The 22,698-nt window shown below is 39.0% G+C and overlaps 1 protein-coding gene across 3 annotated transcripts; it reads left to right on the forward strand.

Moving 5' to 3' along the window:
* Positions 1-53: 53 nt before the first annotated feature.
* On the forward strand, positions 54-21,321 carry LOC308245693 (nephrocan-like; the record flags this gene model as incomplete). Of its 3 annotated transcripts, XM_080663365.1 has the most annotated exons (5): positions 54-292; positions 392-504; positions 8,112-8,259; positions 16,873-17,774; positions 20,295-21,321. In XM_080663365.1, 2 exons carry the CDS (start codon positions 16,891-16,893, stop codon positions 20,740-20,742), a joined length of 1,332 nt encoding a protein of 443 aa, XP_080519491.1. In that variant the 3' UTR covers positions 20,743-21,321. The 3 variants fall into 3 exon arrangements, with proteins under 3 accessions (XP_080519491.1, XP_080519489.1, XP_080519490.1); XM_080663363.1 differs by lacking the exon at positions 392-504 and having other exon boundaries at positions 156-292; XM_080663364.1 differs by lacking the exons at positions 54-292; positions 392-504 and having other exon boundaries at positions 8,071-8,259.
* Positions 21,322-22,698: the final 1,377 nt, after the last annotated feature.

Here is a 22,698-nt window from a genome sequence, read left to right on the forward strand (position 1 = left end):
GCATGCGCAGTGGCCACGTTTTACCTTTAACACCCAGTTCCTGTTTAGGGTGCGGTGGCCGGACACACCGGCTATTCTGGGTAAGCCAGGCCCTGAATTCCGGGTGCACACTGCACGTTGGAGGGCTGCGGCTGACCAGGATTGGCTGAATTAATACAAGACTTGCCTTGCGATTAAGAGGCGGACTTGGGTTCAAGTCTTAAACCTTGCCACATATGAGCTGTGCCATCTTAGTTGTATTCTCTAACCTCGAAGCCGCAGTTGCCCAAAATTTACTTCACTCAGGAATAAGGTAAAATGCTGAGCTTTGGTGCTTGGCACTTGATATTCCTTATGATGCCACAGGCCATCATTTCCAAAGCAACTCCTTTAAAAAGTGTATGTATTTCAGAAATTGTGCCAGTGTTCCTACGCGTGACATTTCAGAAGAACAAAAGCGTAACGATCCACATATCCATAAATATACTGAGTGCAGAAGCCTGTTGAGGCATTGGGGACACAAAGGTAAGTGAGATACGATCCTCACTCAAGCAGAACTCACCGGCTAGTGAGTCTAACCCTCAGAGCTGCAACTTTAATTTGAATTTGCCGTGGGCAAACTACGGCCCGCTGGCCGGCTGTTCTATCCGGTTCTCTTGCTCTCCCCTCTGCTCCTTTACTTTGAATTTATATTAGTTCACACCAACACTCCATCCATGCTTTTGTTCCGGCCCTCCGGTCCAGTTTAAGAACCCATTGTGGCCCTCGAGTCAAAAAGTTTGCCCACCCCTGGCTAGCAACTGGTCGTTACCGCCTTCCCAGGCACGGTCAACCCCCTCCCCCTTCCAGAGGAGCCCAGTCTGGAAACCAAAGGGAAAGCCGTCTGAACAGAGCAGGCTGGTAGGAACTGGCTCTTGCAAATGGCCTAAGGGGAGCGCTTTCCGGCTGACTGCCGACCCTTCTGTGATCCCTTCACGGTACACTCCTCCCGCTCATCACCATCGAAGCCTGCGCTGTGTTCCCCGTGTCAACGCAGTGCCAACGGAGCGTGGAAGACCGCAGTTTAGTCTGCTCTCCGGGTACCGCAGGGCAGACTGGTTAGCATTGGCCAAGAAAGTCCTTGGGCTTCCGCAAATTTTAAGCCAAGCAAAGCTAACCATGAGATCCTTGCCTTGAACCTTCACACCGTTTAGTATACGGAGATGATATAAAACTAAAATTGGTGTCTTTCTCCATCACCCTCCAAGTCAACTTTAGTTTCATCTTTAGTATTTGCAAGAACATCATTACTACAGCTGCCAATTCCCCAGCCACTTTCTCTGTAGATAAGATACTTAGCAGTGCATTTTCAGGAATTTGAGGCAAATAATTTAAAACTGGGGGGACAGATACCTAGAATCGCAATAATAATAGCTTTCAATTATGGAGTGCATACTATGTGTTAAGCATGTGCTGTTTGCTTTACTTCTTGGACCCTCACAAAGTCCTATGAGGTAGCTATTACCACTTTTTTGTAGATGAGTTACAAAGCGTTTAAATATCTTGGTAAGGTCATACACCTAAAAATGGACTGAGATGAGATTTAAATCTAGGTTTCTTTTTCTCCAGTCTTAGCGGTTGGACACCTCTTCCAGGAAGCATGAGGAAAATTTCTTCTTATATAAGTTAAAAATACAATAAATTGGTAACCAGTCAAAAAATCTTTTTCAAAAACATAATGTTCCCCATTATGCAATATGCAAATCCATTAATAAATAAAAAATATTACCAAAAAGTAATTGTAACGCTAATTTCTATTGTTTATCACTCTCTTTAGTTATATGGACTACACTTAAAAACAAATTTCATTTCTTTAAAAAATATTCAACTTCCTGTTACATTGTAGGTATGCCTAAAATACATTTTTAGTGTTTATGTGTTTCCATTGCTCTGACTTTTGGTGAATGCTCCCATTTTCAAGATTGTAGAATCCAGTCCTATTTCTGTTTACAATCTTTAACAAGTCACACCACACCCTCTGTGTCTCAGAATACTCTCATCTCATATTGTCCCTTCTCATTACCATGTAATGTAGCAGCTACCACATCTATATGTCCTTGCTATCTTAGTGTTGTGTGGCTATTTCAAATACTCTTAGGTGCCCTCTATGTAGACATTATCTTTGCCCACCTTGATTGGGGTTTTGCATTTTTGCGGGTCACAATCTAACATGGAAGTGAAAAGCAGGGTTTTATGTTCCAGTGCTGCCATCTGTTGACAGTGTGCTCTATCTACATTTATTGCTTTATCTTGACCTACTCTGGAATTTGGAATGGTGTGTGATCTCAGTACTTACGGGATTTATTTTCCAAGAGATAATAAAATCTTGATATTTATACTTGAAATTGCCTTGGAGGAACTTCCAATAACTGTTTCATGAATCATGCATATGTGATTAAACATTTCTAATATAACTTAAATGTGACAGATTTTCTTAGGAACTTATACTTACAGAATTTTACCAGAAGAATAAATAGGGTGGGGACTGAGGAAAATGGGCAAGAGGAAAGATGGTAAAGATTTCTTTGGTAGGCACTGGTAATTATCTGTGAAGTTAGAGCTCAAATATTTATTAGAGCAACATTAACTGCAAAGGCACTGTAGTAAAGGGACATACAAGATCTACCTTGAACTGGAGAGGGAGACTATCTTTTATTGAGCTCTACTGTGTGCCAGCCCTATGCTAACTACACAGGTATCATTTACTCTCCAATATCCCCACCAGGAAAAGGAAAGATATTAAGTGCTTTTGGTCCCAGTGAACAATTCTATGATGAATAGAGAAAGCCGAGGAAAACTCACTACCATTTTATTTGAGCTATGTGGGAAAAGTTCTGGACTATATCATATGTGTATATCTTATTATTATTATTTTTTTTTACAGAGAGGAAGGGAGAGGGTTAGAAAGTTAGAAACATTGATGAGAGAGAAACATTGATCAGCTGCCTCCTGCACATCCCCTACTGGGGGTGTCCTGCAACCAAGGCACATGTCCTTGACTGGAATCGAACCTGGGACCCTTCAGTCCACAGGCCAACGCTCTATCCACTGAGCCAAACCGGTCAGGGCTCGTATATCTTATTTATGTTATATTTATTCATTTAGTAGCAATTTGAAATTTTGTGATAGACATGCTAACAAAGTAAATTTAGGCATTCCAAAGTGATTTATTAGCCTCATTATCCTGATCATTTCTTTTTTTAAAATATATTTTTATTGATTTCAGAGAGAAGTGGAGAGGGAGAAAGAGATAGAAACATCAATGATGAGAGAAGATCATTGATCGGCTGCCTCCTGCACACCCGACACTGGGGATCGAGCCAGCAATCCAGGCATGTGCCCTTGACCAGAATCGGACCTGGGGCCTTCAAGTCCATAGGCCAATGCTCTATCCACTGAGCCGAACCAGCTAGGGCCTGATCATCTCTTTTACATACACTTACAGAACAACTGTTTGCTCTCTTGTTCCTAAAACTTTAGAATTTTGATGCAGTGGTTTGGGATTAGCTCAGACACCTTTTCCAGGAAGCATTCCTTTTTTTCTCCTCACACGAAGCTATGGACTCCATCCCCATTCAGTTTCCTGCAGACACCTGCTGTAGCATTTATTGTATATTTCCTTGGAGCCCCTTAGCAGCAATAACTGTGTCTCATTTATCTTTGAGTCCCAGGTCCTAACACAGGACCAGGAATATAGTAGGAATGTTGGAAATATTTGTATGATCAGTTGTATAATTAGGATAGTACAACATTCTACCAAGGAACTTCTAAAGGCAGTCCCTTTTCAAGACATACTTTGATACCAGCTGGAGAGCACAGGTAAACATATGTTTATATTGGTTCTGGGTTTAGGAATATCTATAAAATACATGTTAAATAGCCAAAATATACATATTTCTTTAAAAGCCAAGAAATATTTTTCCCAACCTAAAGAGAAAAGTTCATTTAACAACTGTCTGGTTGACTTGACTAATAAATCCATTATAATTTAGGATTTGAGAATTATTTTACCTATTTTATAGTTAAAATGTATGAGGTACTACATTTTACAGGGTGTACCCAAACCTAAAAACATAACAAAAATATTTAATCTCTATTGCTATATTTTTATTCCCTTATACCTTCAAAGACTGACCATAACCACTTTTCCACTTTTACCAGATCTACATTTTTCATGTACCCTTTCCCACAACTCCAGGTTGGTTCAACATTATCTAAAGCCACCCTTTATCAACAATGGTATCAGAGTTTACTAATATTGATTCTTCCTCTTTCATCCACTGTCAAGTCACTGCTTGTTTCTCAGATTGTCAGACTTTACAGATCACACATAGACTCCCCATATCAGCCTCCGTCATTTATATTTCATCTAAATTAGTTCTATAAGGGGCCCCAAACAATTGCATTCTGACCACGTTTAACATTTATCTAAAAAAGTAAAGAATTCTTCAAATTATCTCATTAGAAATGTCATAGTCTTCTAAATGAACAAGTCAGAAACATAATGAATGCTTACACAAAAAGCCATGTCACAGCAGGGGCATGGAAAGAGAATGTGTTTGGCCCCAGCTGATTGTAACTAATAACCCACGCTGATACCACTATCATCTATTTAGACCCTTTTTTGCCCATAGATTTGACGTGCCTTAGTGCATTTCATCTTTTCTTTCTGTAAAATGGGAAGTATTTTCCCCATTTTTTAACTTCATTGTATAGAATAAAAAATTGAGGTATAAAGAGGGTAAGTAGTAGAAAATTTTACTTTTTTTTTTTTATTTTCAACTTAGCTCTTTTGCAACATTCTCTAGGAGCAAACAAATTAAAAAAGAATCATATTCACAATTATTTTATTCTTTAACATTTATCTCAGAAAGAAGTTTTCATAACTTAATGTCTTCTGTTTACCTCTTGATTGATCAGTTTTATAATAAGGATCACAAGTCAATGCTTCTATACACAAGTCAGGGAGAATGTGAGTTAGTTTCTTCTCTGGAATTCATTTTCTTCCCTATAATGGAAACTTGCCCTTTGCTTTTAATAACACGGAAAGGCCAATATCCATTGCATAGAGGTACACATTTATATTTTTTGCAGGGTTTCTTAACAATGGTGCTATTGACATTGGACTGCATAATTCTTTGTTGTGGGGGCTGCCCTGTGCATTGTAGGGTATTGAGTAGCATCCCTGGCTATTGCCCCCTACATGCCAGTAGCGTTGTCTGTCCAACTACCCCCAACCATTTATTGTCATAAAAAAATGCCTCCAGACATTGCCAAATTGCCTCTGGTTGAGAACCACTGGGTTATAGGAATAAAGAGAAGAAAGCAAATCAGGGAGAATCCTGGTTTGAGAATATGAACAAAGACATAAGTCTAATTCAATCCAAATTCAAATGTAGTGCATATTTTTTGAGATTGCAATCTTTCTTGTGCTGAAAGACTAAACCTAGATTCTGGGCTGTATTTTGAGCCGAGTTTCTGGGTGAGTCTCCGAGTTTCCCTACCTGAGAAAGGCACCCATGGTCCTTTACACAGTTTCTCCTGACCCAAAGAAGCCAAGTAATAATGGTCTGCTAAGGTCTTGTTAAGTCTTTGTTAGAGAAAAGAACAGTATGCCTCACACTCAGCCTAGGGATCCATAAGTCCAAGTGCTAAAAAGCCAAGCTAAAGGTAAGGAACTTTACACTCATGAGCCTTTAGTAAACATGTGAGAACTCCAAAAGTCAGCACAAAGTAACCCAGGAGCTGAGCAATGGTGGCAGCTTTTGTGGCTGCTTCTCAGCACAACGAACTCCAGAGCAGGTACAACAAAGTATGCATGTCCTTTCAACATTCAGGTTCTACTTTTGTATTAGACGTTCTCTGCAGCTTACAGTATCAACAAGACTTTGCCTGCTACCTGGCAAGAAAAAGTTGGCTTCTCAGCTTGATCCTAAATAAACAGGTGTGGCCTGGGGAACAGATGGATGTTTTTCTTTTTCAAGACATTCTCAAACTTTTTATGATCCAAGTTATTTATACTTATAATGGTAAAATCAGGAAATAACCTAAAAATCCAACACTAGAAAAGCAGTTAATCAAATTTAGACAACACTCTTGATGGACTGTTAAACATTTAAAGTTCTATTTATGGATATTATGAAATAATATGGGAAAATATTATGATAGTGAAAATTGCAGAATATAAAAAATCGCATCTGTTTACAACCTGATAAAACTATTCACAGCGTAAAATAGTGGTATATTACAGATAATGCCAAAATTATAGGAAAGCTATAAAAATACCATGAAAAAGAAGGAAAAATATATGTTGTATACAGTGTAATTTCAAGGCTTAACCAAAGAAGAGAGAATCCTGTGGCCACCATCAGAGGATTGAAAATGGATCTCATTGCTATGCTGCATAACAAAATAATGAGCTGTCATTGATGGCAGATGAGAAGTGAGGATTTTGCAGGCATTTTATTTTAAATAACTAAATATGAATTTACGTTTTTAGCAGCACAGGAATAAAAGTGTTCAGTAAGTATTTCTCTTTGCTGTTTCAAAACCTGAGCAGAGAAAAGAGACTGGAAAAAAGTTTGATTTGGATTTTTTCCCCTTCCTTGTCTTTTTTTCCAAATTTCTTTTAATTGGGCATTACTTTGCTCTTTGAAAAATCTAAAAATTAAAAAGATAATTCTATTATTAGGCAAGAGAAGTCATAAAGGAGGTTGAAAAGCAGAATATTGACAGAAAAGAAATCTTATCACTCCTATCTCTGATAGTGAAAAAAAAGAAAACAGAGGAAAACTAGGGGGGGTGGGGAGTAGAAAAGTCTGTTGGGAAAAGCACACAGAAATCCTTACTCTGGAAACAGAATAAACTGATTATTAGATCAAAGTAACGTTTAGCTTCAAAATGAAACTGTAACAAAGAGAGGAAGGGTTGAAGAGGAGGTCAGAGAAGCTTTTCAATTAGAAAGAATTTCTTTAGAGCAAGCTGCTGTGGTCCATCAGCATGGGAAATTTCAGGTCTTCCACTTGGGGGGACAGGGCTTTTTGATATTACCTTTTGCTTAAAGTGCTTTTATTTTTTAAATTTTAGTTTTATTGTTGACATTATTACAGATGTTGCCCTTTTTACCCCCCCCCCTTTGCCCACCTCCACTCAGCCCCTGACCCCCACCATTGCCTGTGTCCATGGGTAATGAATATATATTATTTTTAAATATATTTTTTTTATATTTTTTATTGTTGATAGTATTACAGATGCTTTTGAATCCCATAGCAGGGATGAGCATGGCAAGACAAAAAGCCACAACAAAGGAGTGCCCAGGACAAGTGAGGTTTTCCCTCTCCAGTCAGGTTTCACAACCGACAAGTTCCTCTGAAGAAGCAAGAGACATTTTCTCCTATTATTAAAATTAGATGAAGATAAGAGACCCATGTTGATGTTTTATTTTCATTTGCATCAACAACATTTTTTTATTAACAAAGGTGTTTTCCAAGTGGATCAAGTGATGGATGAATTGAACACGTTATCTGCAGCTCTAAACATCTCTCCATGGTACCTAGCAATAAAATGTTACTGAAACAACAATATTAAATTGAAAACCTGCCTATTTTCCCATACTAGTTAATGTGAGAAGCAAACACCTGTCCTTTGCAGTCCTGCAAAAATGGTTTTAATATAGGGTCACAGAAAACTCAAAGGTTTTATAGCCCCTATAAAACAGCTCTTTGTCTTTTCCCACTAATTCCCTCGTGTCACATTTAACAAAACAAGGAAACTACAGATAATAGAGGTGTTTGCAGATTAGCCTTCCAAGCCATAAATAACATAGGGTTTTGCTCACCTACAAATATTAAGGCAGCTTATCAATTGTTTAAGCCCTTGCTCTTTGTAATGGTTGCTAACATTTTAACCCAGGCAAATTGAGAATTTTTCTTTCCTGTCTTCTTACATTGACAGAGTACACATTCATAAGATTCTATTATCAGATTTCATGGTATAAAGAGTGAGACATCACCTAAACACTTGCTTGCTACCTGAGAGGCCCTGTTTTGGAAGATGCATCTGCTTTATGCATTCCTTGTTCTGCTCTCGCTTAGCCATGGTTTCGATCCTCACTGTCCTGGAAGATGCAGCTGTGACTCTGTGCAGTCGGTGCAATGCTACAGGCTGACGGAGGTGCCATCAGGCATTCCTTCCACCACCAAGAAGCTCTACATCAGCCACAGCAAAATCCAACACCTCCAGGTAACGACTCACTCTACACTCAGGTGGCTGCAGTTTTATTTTGCATGGCTCAGTGAGGGGCGAGTGTGGGATGGTTCACTTAATTGAAATAATCAGAACTTAAAAGTTAAAACTTAAAACTCAAAAAAAATAATCAGAGCATAGCAGGTTTGGGTAGTTGCACTAGTTACCAGCTTGGTCTGTACTACTGAGATGGGACTATGCCTCTGGATATTTCTTTTTAAGGAAGCAGGAAAACCACCACAACAAGAAACAAACAAAAACAAACAAACAAAACACCACCAGAACCTATAATTAATCATATTTTATTTCAGTTTTTATTCAAAAAATGTTCTAATTATGTTGTTGCAAAGTAAAAGTAAAGAAATGGCTCTTTCTTAACAAAAAGTTTGAGAGCATATGGCCACTTTATGTTCCCAGGAGTAAGAATAAATACTTTGGGGGGGGGGCATAGTTTTGTTTATGGCATAGAAGGCAGATAATACTAAGATCATTATAAGACTGTGAAGATGAACCCAGCACATGAGAATTACTCCTACAGACCTCACATCCAACCAAGCATTAGCGTCTTTGTGAAAACCTCTACAGAAGAAATGGGGGTTTGTGTTTCGTCACGTTGCTGCAATTCTGATTCTATTGCGTCTAATTACGACTGTTACTTCCATGCTTACCTATTCAGAAGGCACTGAAAAGAGTGCTATAGATTTGTCTGGCTTTTACAACATAAAGGAACTTTTGGTTTTGGCCTTTAATGTTTGAAAGGAATCAAGACACTAGGGTTCTCTCCCTACTTGGCTCACCACCAAGAGAGACAACCATCTTAGGCAAGCAGTAAAGAAACGTCTGGACCTCACCTTTTTGCCTTTATGAAGTGAGCACGCTAGATTAGATAGGTGATCCTAGACCTCTTTTAGAAGGAAAGCTCTATGGCTCTCCTCTGATCCTTCACTGCTTCTCCCACATCCATCCAAATCCTAAGATGAAGAAATGCCTCTCTGTGATTCAGGAGCAGTCAGCAGATGAACGTACTTTGTCTTTAAACAGAAGCCCCCCTCCTTTCATTTGGGTAAGAACTGTTAATGTAAGTGCACATAAACACAGAGGGTTTAAAATACGCTGCATGGTGTTTATTCTGAGCCTTAAGAAGCACAATTGCCTAGTCGTCATCTGTTTACTTTTATCTTCCTCACCCAGTAGTGCCTAATGGCTGAGAGCAAGTCTGACCTGGTCAGGTCTAAGGATTCAAGCAAGACACCTAGTTAAAGGGCAGGTTGCTTAAATATTTGTTCTGAGGACCTGAGACGTTGCGAGCTAGAGGGTCAACTAAGCCTGGTAATGACCCTGCACTGCTGCTTTGCAGCCGGTAAGATGAAATTACACCTCTCATCAAATTAAATTATTGAGTCAATCCGTTTGTCGTTGGTTTAGGCTCATTGAAGAGCGATATTGCCACTTCCCTGACTTAAGCCCACTTAACTGTCTCTTGGAAGGACAATTCCCAGCAGAAAGGTTGATGAGACACAGAAATGTTTTGTGAAGGAAATAAGAAGCTCTGAGCAATAATATTTCTCTTTATTCTTGTAAAAACAGTTAGGTTTTAAATAACCATATTTCACCTGTATTTGGTGAATACAATGTCTATTCAGTTTATTTGGTTTGAATCATAGAACAGGATGCCTATATTCAAAGAAAAAAATACCCTGAAATGGATCTTCAGATTAATTGCAATAGAAATTATATATACATCTGTACATATATAAATATCAGCATATATATCACACATTTATAAGTATGTATACATAAATATATACATATATGTGTATATATATCACTATTTAAAGTATTTCTGTTATTAGTTTATATAATTCAGTTGTGTTTGAGATTGGGGATAAAAAATGAAAAGTCACAGTTTGTGCCTTCAAGAAAAGAGGGATTTTATTTATCCATTTATCTGTAAAAATTCCTACTTCTTTGAAGCTGCCTGCCATCAGGCTATAAAACTCTTTATTCTTCTGTCTGTCTTACACTCTGCCCCTGGTCCTTTCACTCCTGGCTCTAGTCTTGCTCTCTGTCCTAAACTCTGAATTTCTTGGGTGCCTTCAGTGTCCAATAGCCTAGTCTCATACTTCCTTGAACTCATGAAAAAGTATCTATCTACATTTCCACTTGACCATAACACTCTACTGTCTTAGTTATATCATAATCCTCTTTACCCATGTAACTTCTCCACTCAATAAACTTGAATTCCCATACCCACTGTCTCTCTGCTCCTCATCTCCTTTCCTTTCAGTCACACTTTGTACTTATCTTTCCACCTCATGGAGACTTCTAGCCCTAGATCTACCCAGGTTCTCCCAGATAATTCATTTATTTCTTATCTATTTTCTTTTCCTACCCCTTTCCTTTTTGCATCCCACAGTGACTTATCCAGCAAAACCTCAGTTTTAAATTAGCGTGATAATTTTCCTTTGTTTCTCCTGTACCTGAACATCTGGGTGCTGCTGGAGAGGATCACACAACCTCTTTACACGTGTGTGTGTGTGTGTGTGTGTGTGTGTGTGTGTGTGTGTGTAGTTAGGAAACACCACTCATTTATAGAACCACTACAAATTTAAGGTCTCCAACTGCATCTGGTTCTTCAATGTCACCCATTTAATTTCAATTCTTTGTCAGGTTCTACCTATATCCCCTCAACATCTTCCAGAACTCCAGTACGGTTTTGGATTTCCTTTTCAAGCCCTGTCCTTCTTATTCTCACCAAATGACTGGCTTCCCATTTTATTGACAAATCATGACAAAACGAAGGCCATTTGTCTTGATCTCCCTCAATTCTTACTCACTGTATACTAACTTGTCTCCATCCAATTCTGCACGCTCTTTCCTGCAGAGAGGTGTCCTCCTTCTCTGCAAAGCAACCTCCCTCTCGTGCCTTTGATTCCATCTTTCTCACCCCTCCCCAAAGCTTGCTCCATCATTCTCCCCACTCCCATATTCTCCATTGCTCTTTCTTTACTAGCTTCCTGGCCTAGCCTATAAATATGCTCCTTTCATTACAATAAAAATAAAAATCTTTAGTTCTGTCTCCTCTACGACTATCTGTATTTGCAAAACTCTGTGAAAGGGTAGTCTGTACTTACTGGTTCCACTTCGTCATCTTCCTTTTATTCTTTAATTCACCTATTCTCACACAGCTAAGACTGTCCTCTCTCAGACATTGGCTCATTCTTTTTTCTTGAAATTCTCACATTCTTGTCTACCATGACTCCACACTTTTAAGTCCTCATTATTCTTCCCTGATATTTCTTTATGCCATCTTTATAGGTTTTGTTGTCTCTACTGCCTTTCAGTTTTTGGCTTTTCCAGGGAGTCTCAATCTTCAGCCATCCCTTTTCTTACTATGCACAATATCCTTAGGTGACTTCACTTTATGTGATCATGGCTCCCCAAATTGAGTTTCTATCATAACTTTTCTCCATGTTCAAACTTAGGCAGCTGCCTACTATACCTCTACTTAATGTCCTCAAGGTTTATCCATGTTGTACTGTATGTCAGAATTTCCTTCCTTTTAAAGGCTGAATAATATTTCATTATATATACCACATTTTGTTTATCCATTCATTGTTTCTTCTTTTTGGCTATTATGTATAATGCTGCTATGAACATTCATGTACATGATTTTGGGTGGACATATGTTTTCATTTCTTCTGGGTGTATATCTAGGAATGGAATTTCTGGGTCATATGGTAACTATGTTTAACATTTTGAGAAACAGCATCATTTTACATTTCCATAGCAATGTAAAACAGTTTCAATTTCTCTTGCTAACATTTCTTACCTTTTGTTTTGTTTTATTTTGTTTTTTAGATCATAGCCATCCTAGTGAGTGTCAGGTGGTATCTCTTTATGGTTTGACCTTCATATGACTGATGATGTTGAGCATCTTTTCATGTGCTTATTGGCCATTGTAAATCTTCTTTTGAGAAGTACCTGTATGAATCCTTTTGCTCATTTTTTTAAACATTTCCTGTTCATATTTCCTTGTTGTTTTTTTTCTTTATTGATTAAGGTGTTACATATGTGTCCTTATCTCCCCATTTCCCCCTACCCCCCTTTGCTCATTTTTAATTAGATCATTTGCCTTTTTATCATTTAGTTGTAAGAGTTCTTTATATATGGTAAATACAAACCTTCCATCAATATATCATTTGCAAAAATTTTATCACATTCTGTGGGTTGTCTTTTCATTTTCTTGATGGGTGTCCTTTGAAGCACAGTTTCCAATTTTTATTAAGTCCCATTTATCAATATTTTCTTGTTCATGTTTGCTTTTGGTGTCATATCTAGAATAGCTTTTACCAAACCCAAGGTCATGAAAATGTATTTTCTTCTAAGAGTTTTATATGTTTAGCTTTTACATTTGGAGGACAAATAGGGATGTCTTTATGATGGTGGCCAATTAAAATGATTGCCTTTACATCTTTTGTGGAAAAGTTACTTAAAATTCCTCCTGGGAAAGAAATATATAAACAGGATTTATCACTGAGTGAAGAAATTATGGAAAAATTTTATAATCTCACTATACTTTCCCGAATTTTAAAATGGTTTACAGAGAACAAGTGTAGCTTTGATGATCAGAAAAAAATTCCACATTGTTTTAAGAATTTCTTGCTGGCTTGGTTCACACATGTCTGAGGCGGTCACTGTGAGGGTATGTCAGTTTTGTGTGTACATCAGACCTATAAAAAACCAAGAAAGTTGTGGGGCCCTCTAATGCGTGGACAGGGCCAGGCCCAAATTGAAACCAGAAATAAAGTCTCTCATGGGGAAGCCTGCAGAAGGTGCCCTTCTCCTCACTTCATTTTACTTGCCTTGCTTAATTTTTAAAAACTTTTCACATTTTATTGTAAGTTTTATTTATGTATGTATTGGGCTCACTAAACTGTAAACCTGCCATGGCAGATATTATACTTAGGTAAGATTCCTGTACCTAATGGTTAACACCAACCCATACTTGCCTTGTTTCCTAAACAACATTGAAAAAACTACCAGTAACCCCAGGTTAGCTCTAGGGCAAAAGTACCTCTTTCCACATCTCTCGAGCACAGCCCTGTTTAGGCCGGGAGATGGAAAAACAGGTATGGCCGAGTTATTATTTTTCCTTTTGCCAACTCAACTGAAAAGTTGAAAACCAGAGGGTGTCTTCCTCACTGTTTCTGCCACCGGAACTCTCTATTCCTGAGCTAAGTGCTGGCTGTAGAGGTCAGGTTAAAAACACATTTGTTGGAATAAGATAAACCTGATTTGAAAGCCCAACTTCCACTTGCTAGTGAGACATACTAGGGCAGGTTATTTCGCCTTCTTGAGCCTTAGTTTCCCTCTGAGAAAAGGGAATAATCATGCTTACACAAAGGGCTTTTTAAAGATAAACATACTTAAATAATGGCAGGTATTTAATTAATAATAAACAGTAATCTGCATTGACTCTGACAAAAAGAAAAAGAAAAGGTTCTCTATGCTTAAAAGAAAACATCTATCCACTGGGTTCAGTTCAGAATACTGCATTTACTAGCTAGACCAGTGCATATACGTACAAAGAGAAATCAAGACAATTGACAAATTGAAGCTCTGACACCACACTTTGTCTCCTCCCCAAATATATTCCCATTCAGATCCATATCAGCACTGGGACTTGCTGCCTTGTCAGAATCTTTTAGGGCCTGTGGCCACTGAAATAGAAATGGGAAGTATGAGTAACACCAAGTTCTTTCGGGAGATCAACAGTCCAAGAAGTGAAGATCTGTGTCTAGAGTCATTTCTGACTCTTAATGAAAGAAAAGCCTGGAAAAGGACACTTCAGAATGGAGAACAGATTTAACAACACTGAGTTTTTGGCAGGTCATTTAATTTTTTATTTATTTTTTGGCCTTTCAAATGAGAGATTTGGATTAGCTAATCTCAAAGATCGCTGCTTCTCTAAAACTCTATGGTTTGTGCCCAGATCTTGAGTCTTTTCTGAAAACATTAGTTGTAGACCAAATGCAATAGAGAATGTATTAGAAAATGGTGAGCTGAGGAAAAAAGATCTTTGCAGTCCAATAGAGCTTGATGAAATTCTCAACTCTTTTACTTACTTTCTTTTTTTGTTGTGTTTTGTTTTGTTTTCACTTAATAACTTCTTAGTTTCCTCATCTAAAAGCCAGTGTTGATGATAGCAAGCTTGCAGGGTTATTAAGAGAATTAATAATAACATTAAAAAATCACTTCAAACTCTTAGATATTCAAATTATAAGAAAAAAATTTGTGCCTTAGCCGGTTTAGCTCAGTGGATAGACTGTCAGCATGCAGACTGAAGGGTCCCAGGTTCGATTCTGGTCAGTTGCAGGCTCCTCCCCGGCCTGGGCCCTGGTCAGTGCTCGTGCAGAAGGCAAGCAATTGTTGTGTTTCTCTTACATTCATATTTTCCTCTCTCTTCCACTCTCTGTAAAAACCAATGGAAAAATATCCTTGGGTGAGGATTAAAAAAAAAAATTTGCTATTACTACTGGGATTAGGACTAATCAATGCAATTGATTAATCAGTAAGAAAATATCAAATATTAGCAGCAATATGTAACTAAAGGCAGCTGCCAAAACTGTTAAGATTAAAAACATCTGTTTATGGAAATTTTAACATGAGATTCTTCTAATAGAGTATCATATTAAGAGATTTTTCAATATATACTTTACCATAATTCACATCACATGTCCTCCCAGAATTTAGGTGCTTATAATAAACACTAGAGGCCTGGTGCACAAAATTCATTCCTTGGGGGCTGGAGGGGTGGGAGATCCTTCAGCCCGGCCTGCACCCTCTCCAATCTGGGACCCCTCTCGCAATCTGGGACCACTGGCTCCTAACCGCTCACCTGCCTGCCTGCCTGATGCCCCTAACTGCTCCCCTGCCTGCCTAATTGCTCCTAACTGCCTCTGCCTGCCTGCCTGATGCCCCTAACTGCTCTCCCCTGCTGGCCTGATCCCCCTAACTGCTCTCCCCTGCCAGCCTGATCGCCCTAACTGCTTTCCCCTGCCGGCTTGATCCCCCTAACTGCTCTCTCCTGCCTGCCTGATCATCCCTAACTGACTCTGCCTTGGCCCCGCCACTGTGGTTTTGTCCGGAAGGATGTCCGGGAGATGTCCAGTCTAATTAGCATATTACCCTTTTATTAGTATAGATGAGATGCAAAATTAACCCAATTTAAAGATGTTAATTGTGCATTGGTATTATAAAAGGACTCAACTGCATAATGAAATAAAACATTTAGAAACTGTAGGTAGTAAGACATATAAAATTTGCATTGAAAGTTCCACCTTAATTGAATTCTCAAGCAGGTTGAACATGCTGCAAAATTTATCAAGCTGAAGAAAACCTAAAATGATTCCTCTTTCTACCTAAACATGATCTTACTCAGAGAACCAAATACCAAGATACCCATCATCCCACAAAAAAGGTGGATGTTGGTGGAACATGTAGAGAGATAAGAGTATTTGAATTTGCAAATCATGGACCAAGTATATCAGATTTTGGGACTTCCTCAAATCTAGGAGAGGTCAGGGATATATGCATGAATGCACTTCTTGCTCTATAGAGATGGAGACACACATATGTATCTGATTTGTTTCTTCATGGATCTTGTTTATCAGTGACGTGCAACTTGGGAGATATAGAACACGAGGCTAGTTTCCAAAATCTATCTATATAAAAGCCTAAACAACTGTTCAACCATTTGGCCAGTAGCTACGATGCGCACTGACCACCAGGGGGCAGACACTCTGACCAGTAGGTTAGCTTGCTGCTGGGGTCTGGCCCATTGGGACTGGGTGAGATGGGCCAGACATGCCCTAGGCGCCCCCGCCCCCCACGGTCTCTCCCCAGCCCTGATCGTGCACCGGTGGGGTCCCTCGGTCTGGCCTTCACCCTCTCGCAATCTAGGACCCCTCGGGGGATGTCTGCAGGCCAGGCCGAGGACCCCACCAGTGCACGAATCTATGCACTGGGCCTCTAGTATAATATAGTTGAAAACATTTCTCTGATAGGTCCATCCTGGTGATAGCAGTATTAGGGACTTTTAAATTTTTACTTTTAATGCTTTAAAGGTAATTTATAATTTAAAAAATTCAAACAATACAAAATGTAGATAGTGAAAATCCCTTGCAATCTTACACCCTAGAGTTAGCAGCTGTTTGGTGAAGATTTTCAGATTGTTTTATTTTTAGCTATTATAAGATGATGCAACAAAGAACATTGTATCCCATAAATCATTGTGCAATTTGTAAGTACTTCCTGCCTAGAAGTAAACTTGCTGGGTCAGAGAACATACAGCAAAAATTGGCCAATATTTCACATCTAACTACAGTGTGTGAAAGTGCATAAAGTATTTTTGCTATCTTCTAGTGTTAGCAATCATAAATAAAAATAGTCAGGATCCTAGTTTTCGACTATCATTAGTATTGAGTGATAGTACATATGGTGTGTTTTTTCCACCACAATAATCTTAGTTTACTGTTTGTGTCCCCCTCCCTGCTTCTGCCTTTATTTTCCTTTTTTTTTTTTTTTTTTTTTTTTTTTTTTTTTTAGCTATCTAACTTCACCCGAATGTTGGCTCTGGAAGATTTTATTCTTCTGGCCAGTGGAACAGAATCAGTAGAAAATGATACTTTCAAAACTCTGAGTACCTTGAAGACCTTGGAACTCTGGAAAAATAAGCTCAGACGAGTCCCCCGTGCTCTCCCAGCCAACCTTGAAGTGTTAAAACTAAATGATAATTCAATATATGTCCTACACGGATCTGATTTTGAAGGACTGAAGAAGTTAAAAACCCTTGAACTTAAAAACAACCTGATCTCTGCCGTCTCTCCCAGCATGCTCTCCTCCCTTGCCAGTTTGCAAAGCTTGATGTTGGATGGCAATACTATCGAGTCTGTAGCTGGACCACTGGCACTTCCCCATCTGAAACATATGAGTATGGAGAATAATAAACTACATATTATACCAGCTAACTTCTTTACTTCTCTTCAGTCTTTGCAGTTTCTCAGTTTCAGTGGTAACTTTCTGACTAAAATTCCTATTACTTTGCCCAAATCCTTGCTCTCTTTAAAGATAGAGAGAAACCAGCTCAAAGTGGTGAGGTTTCGAGATATGAAACACTTGGAAAACCTATCCCATCTTTACCTGTCAGAAAACTCACTCTCTTCCATTGAAGGGGCACAGCTCCTTGCCAATTTAACCACTCTTGAGTTGTCCCAAAACCAGCTCCAAACGCTGCCCCTCAGACTACCTGCAAGGTTACAAAAGCTTGATATTAGCAATAATCTGATTCAGAGAGTTACAGTGAAAGACTTCCAGGACCTCCGCGACTTGAAACATTTGTTTCTGGACAACAACATTGTCAGCTTGTTTGAAGCTGGAGCCCTGCAGAGGTGTTCCCAGCTCTCCAACCTGGCCCTGGAGCAGAACCTGCTGTTGTCTATACCCCTCAGGTAAGTGAGCATTACCATTCGAGGTTACTGTTATAAATGTTCTTCAAAGATTAGGGCAGTTAACACAATGTAGAAGCAAGAACACCCATTGGAGCAAACATAATGATCGGATCAAGTCTATCCAAGCCTTTAGGGGCGGAAGTTTTAAACAAGGGTTTGGAATCTCCAGCCTCAAACTGAATACTGCACTAACTTATCTTGCCTGTTTGTCCGAGTGTGTGAGTCCATTTGTGTTGGTCCTGCCTTCTGGTTTTGGGTGTCTCTTTCTCTCTCTCTCTCTCTTTCTCTCTCTCTCTCTCTCTCTCTCTCTCTCTCTCTCTCTCTCTCTCTCACACACACACACACCCTCATACTTTGACAGTTAATTTTTCTTTCCAAATATTCCTCCCTCTATACCCAACCCACTGTACCTGTTCCCCCAAACCAGTCATAATCAATAACTAATGTACATATTCACATTATTGATCATGTTTATTTAAGCTTTATCCTATGTTCTGCATTTTATTTTTTTTTAAATATATTTTATTGATTTTTTACAGAGAGGAAGGAAGAGGGATAGAGAGTTAGAAACATCGATGAGAGAGAAACATCGATCAGCTGCCTCTTGCACACCCCCTACTGGGGATGTGCCCGCAACCAAGTTACGTGCCCTTGAACCGGAATCGAACCTGGGACCTTTCAGTCCACAGGCTGACACTCTATCCACTGAGCCAAACTGGTTTTGGCTTATGTTCTGCATTTTAAAGTAGATAAAAAAGCAGTAGAAGAATGCAGTACTATTATTTTTTTATAAAAAGATATCATGATGTTTATTATATGTGCCTACCAGTGGATTCTTTTTCCTTTTAGCACTTTATAGAAAAAAAAACTTTCTTACCCTACTTATTATCATTATCAAATTTCTACTAATATACTAGCTCTGGCCTCTGTAGAATCCTATGACATTCCATTTACTTATTTTCATTGTTAGTTATAATATTTTTTCTTACTAATGGCAAAAGGAAAAATTATCTTTGATATGTACAAATGTTAATTTTTCTTGTTAAAAACAGGGATTTTTTTATTATATAGTATGCTATTTGTACCCAAAACAATGCATCAAAAACTGACTTTTCTAATTGAAATCTATTCATATTTAAAGATATATATTGATGTCCAGACCTCACTTCAAACCAATTCAATCAGACACCCAGTGTTAGGGCCCGGGTGTCAGTATTTTTAAACAGTACCCAAATGAATTTAATGTGTAGCCAAGGTTGAGAACCAATGGACAATGGGGCAAGTAACATGAGTTGGGATGGGCTTTTCCTATGAGGTTTAAATTAAGCAACATAACTGTCTGCTTGGTCAAAGAATGTAGCCAGCAGTGCGAGCAAAGTTCTTGTAGAGAGTGATTTTTAAATTCCTCATCACCACCCCACCCACACTCCCTGCCTTTTCTTTGAATTAAAAAGTGGAAATGACTCAGAAATTTTCTCTGTAGTATTCCTCCTCCCACAAAGAATTAAAAACACAATAATATCTATTTCTTATACTTAGATTAAAAAACTTTTATTTATGAACTTTAAGCAAGACACCCTTTCTTTTTTATTTGCTCCTTATTCATATACAAAGTAACACTTTAAAGTTTATATTTCTATAAGTAAACTGTAAACACATGCAACCTACTTATATCACAAACTATTTTCACACATCCCTTCTTTTGTCTGCCATCTTCCATTCTGCATTTCATCAAGTGTAATGGTACATGGTTTTAGGTATACATATATTAAAATATCTACCACATTTGCCTCAATATACTAATTGAGGCAGAAAATGATACCTAACATAACTGCTGACTAAGACCATCAATGAATTAATGTACTAGTATATCTGGTGTTTCTTACAGCAATCCTGTAAAGGGAGGAATATTGTTTTACTTCTATAAATTATTTTTTAATATATTTTTATTGATTTCAGAGAGGTAGGGAGAGAGATAGAAACATCAATGATGAGAGAGAATCATTGATAGGCTGCCTCCTGCACGCCCCACAATGGGGATCGAGCCCACAGCCTGGGCATGTGCCCTGACCGGAATCGAACCATGACCTCCTGGTTCATAGGACAACACTCAACCACTGAGTCATGCTGGTGGGACTACTTGTATAAATGATTGATTCATGGCCCCTTTCAACTAAAATATTGGGAACTTAGTATTTTTCTTACCAATTTATTTATTTATTTTCTTACCAAAGCCTTGGAGGGTTGTGAGCCCATTTGATAAGAAAAAATATTAAAGAACTTTATGACTGTGAACCAGAAAAAACTAGAGGTTTAGAAAATAAGACTTATGAGGAAGGCTTAAAGACCTGATAAGACTGCAGTTTACACTTAAAATTGCTTTTTAAAAATAAAGTTTGTTTTCTAGTTTCAGAGGGTCAGAACTATAGACAAGGCACAGGTTGCTCAATCTGAATTTCTTTGCAGTTGAGGGATAATGGTCGTGACCTTCTCTCCCATCCTGTTTCCATGCTTTCGCAGGCTTCCGGGGACCTTGGCCAGGCTGGACCTGAAAGGCAATGCCATCCAGGATATCGCCGAGAGGGAGCTCAAGGACCTAAAGCAGCTTCAGGTTCTAAACCTTAGGAACAACAAGATCTCTGCTTTGGACCTCAAAGCCTTGGAGGGGCTGCCTCGCCTCAGGCACCTGTACCTGGATGGAAATCCATGGAATTGCACCTGCAGTCTCCTGAGAGCGAGGGAGGTCCTGAAGGCCAAGGGAACCGACGTGAGGGGGGGACAGTGTGCAGCACCAGCCGAAAGGCAAGGGGAGAGCTGGATGTCTTCCAAGAAGATCATGAGGCAGTGCGAGCCACACTTACGTCTGAGCGAGAAGAGCAAAGAGACCAAAAAGAAGCCAAAACCGGAAGAGCACCCCAGCGTCAGAATCAACGTGGATGATGATTATTATGATTACGAAATCGATTAAGTGTGAAAAAGTGTTAGTTTACAGTTTAGAAAAAGTTTTTGTTTCTTTTTTTAAAAAAATAGATTTTATTTTTAGAGCGGTTTTAGGTTCACAGTGAAATTGAGAGGAAAGTAGAGAGATCTCCCATACATGCCCTGCCCCCCCCCCACCAGAGGGACACATTTATTAGTCGATGAACCTGCACTGACACACTGTACAGTAGGGTTCACGCATGGTGGTGTACATTCTGTGGATTATGGCAAGTGCATAATGACATGTATCCTGCATTATAGGATCATTTAGAGTAGTTCCCCTGCCCTAAGCATTCTCTGTGTTCCAGAAACAGCTTTTAATGTTCAATCTTGTAAGCAGAAATATACTATACATTTAGCTATACCAGGCTCTTTTTGTTAGTTTTTCTTTTTTGAAGAATGAAATGAGGGTTAAGATAAAGATGAGGTGGGAGAGAAACGTAGAAAGCAGCAATGGTAAGAAGATGTAAGGTTCCTTCTGTGTGAAAAGTAATTGCTTTGTGTTTTATACTGAAACCTAGGCAAATAACAATGTCAAATAAAATCGCCATCTGGCTAACTTTCTGCAAGTACAGTAGTCCATTTTATCAAATTAAAAGTGATGGTTTTGTATATGAAGCTTGTACAGGCTGGTACAGGCAACCTACACTACAGGCTGTTGGTTGCAAGCAGTAAAAACTGACTGTGAGCCTGGCCAGTGTAGCTCAGTGGTTGAGCGTCAACCCATGAACCAGGAGGTCACTGTTTGATTCCTGGTCAGGGCATCCGCCCGGGGTTGTGGACTCAGTCCCCAGTGTGGGGCATGCGGCTGGCGGCCAATCAATGATTCTATCTCATCATTGATGTTTCTATCCCTCTCCTCTCCCTCTCTCTAAAATCAATTAAATATTTAAAAACCCAACAAAACAAAACAAAAAACTGACTGTGACTGACCTGGCCAGGTGGCTCAGTTGCTTGAAGCATCATCCCATACACCAAAACATTGTGGGTTCCATTCCTGGTCAGGGTACATACCTAGGTTGTGGGTTCAATCCCCGGTTGGGGTGCATATGGGAGGCAACTGATCTCTCTCTTTCTCTTCCCCTTCCTCACTCTAAAAAACACACACAAACAACTATATCCTTGTGAGAGGATTTAAAAAAAAAAAAACTGACTTAAGGAAGAAAGAATTTCTTGGAAAGCTAGGGAATAGGTCGCAGAACCCATGGGAAATCTGAAGAACCTGGGACAGATAGGGATCAGAACGGCTCCAGGCTCCAGGCAGAAGACTAATGAAGAGGCAGACCCTCAGCTTCCTCAGGGCGCTCTCTGCAGAATGAAGTGCTCCTGCTACTGTGTTAGCTTCCCTCTTATCAGCATTCACGTCCTCAGAGGAAGAAGCTAAAGGCCTCTCTTGAGTCACATGTTTGCCCTTTGCTAAAGGGCAGTAGGTCTTGACAGTCTGACCAAGACCGAAGGAAAGCCAGAAAAGAAAAATGTAAATTGGCACCTTAATTACCCTAGATGTCCTTACAAAGGCCTTCCTGAAAAGAATTGTACTTTGAGATATCCAAGGCTTTGCCTAAGTTGACCACAGTCCCCACATTGCCTCCCCCCCCCCCACTTTTTTTTAATTTAAATGCATGTTTTTTTGCGAGTTGCCTGTCTGGGGACAGAGGTGTGACTGCAGAATTTTTCTTTTCTATCAGTCTATTTGCAAATAAATCTGAAACCCCATACAAATTAGTTTCTGTTTAAGTTGGTAAGATTTATCTGTTGCATTATTTTATAAAGTTTTCCACCAAAATACCCCCAATGGCAGAGAATAAACAGTAGAGTTTGAGTGAATGAGCAAAGATGCCCACCAGACTTTTTCCAGAGCATCATGTTTTATTTAAACTTCTATGCAAGTTTCGCATTACTTGCTTTATGTCCCTATTTTCTTCTCCCCAAATCATTATAAACT

This window comes from Plecotus auritus (assembly GCF_963455305.1).
Source record: "Plecotus auritus genome assembly, chromosome: 4".
NCBI classification, from domain to species: Eukaryota; Metazoa; Chordata; class Mammalia; order Chiroptera; family Vespertilionidae; genus Plecotus; species Plecotus auritus.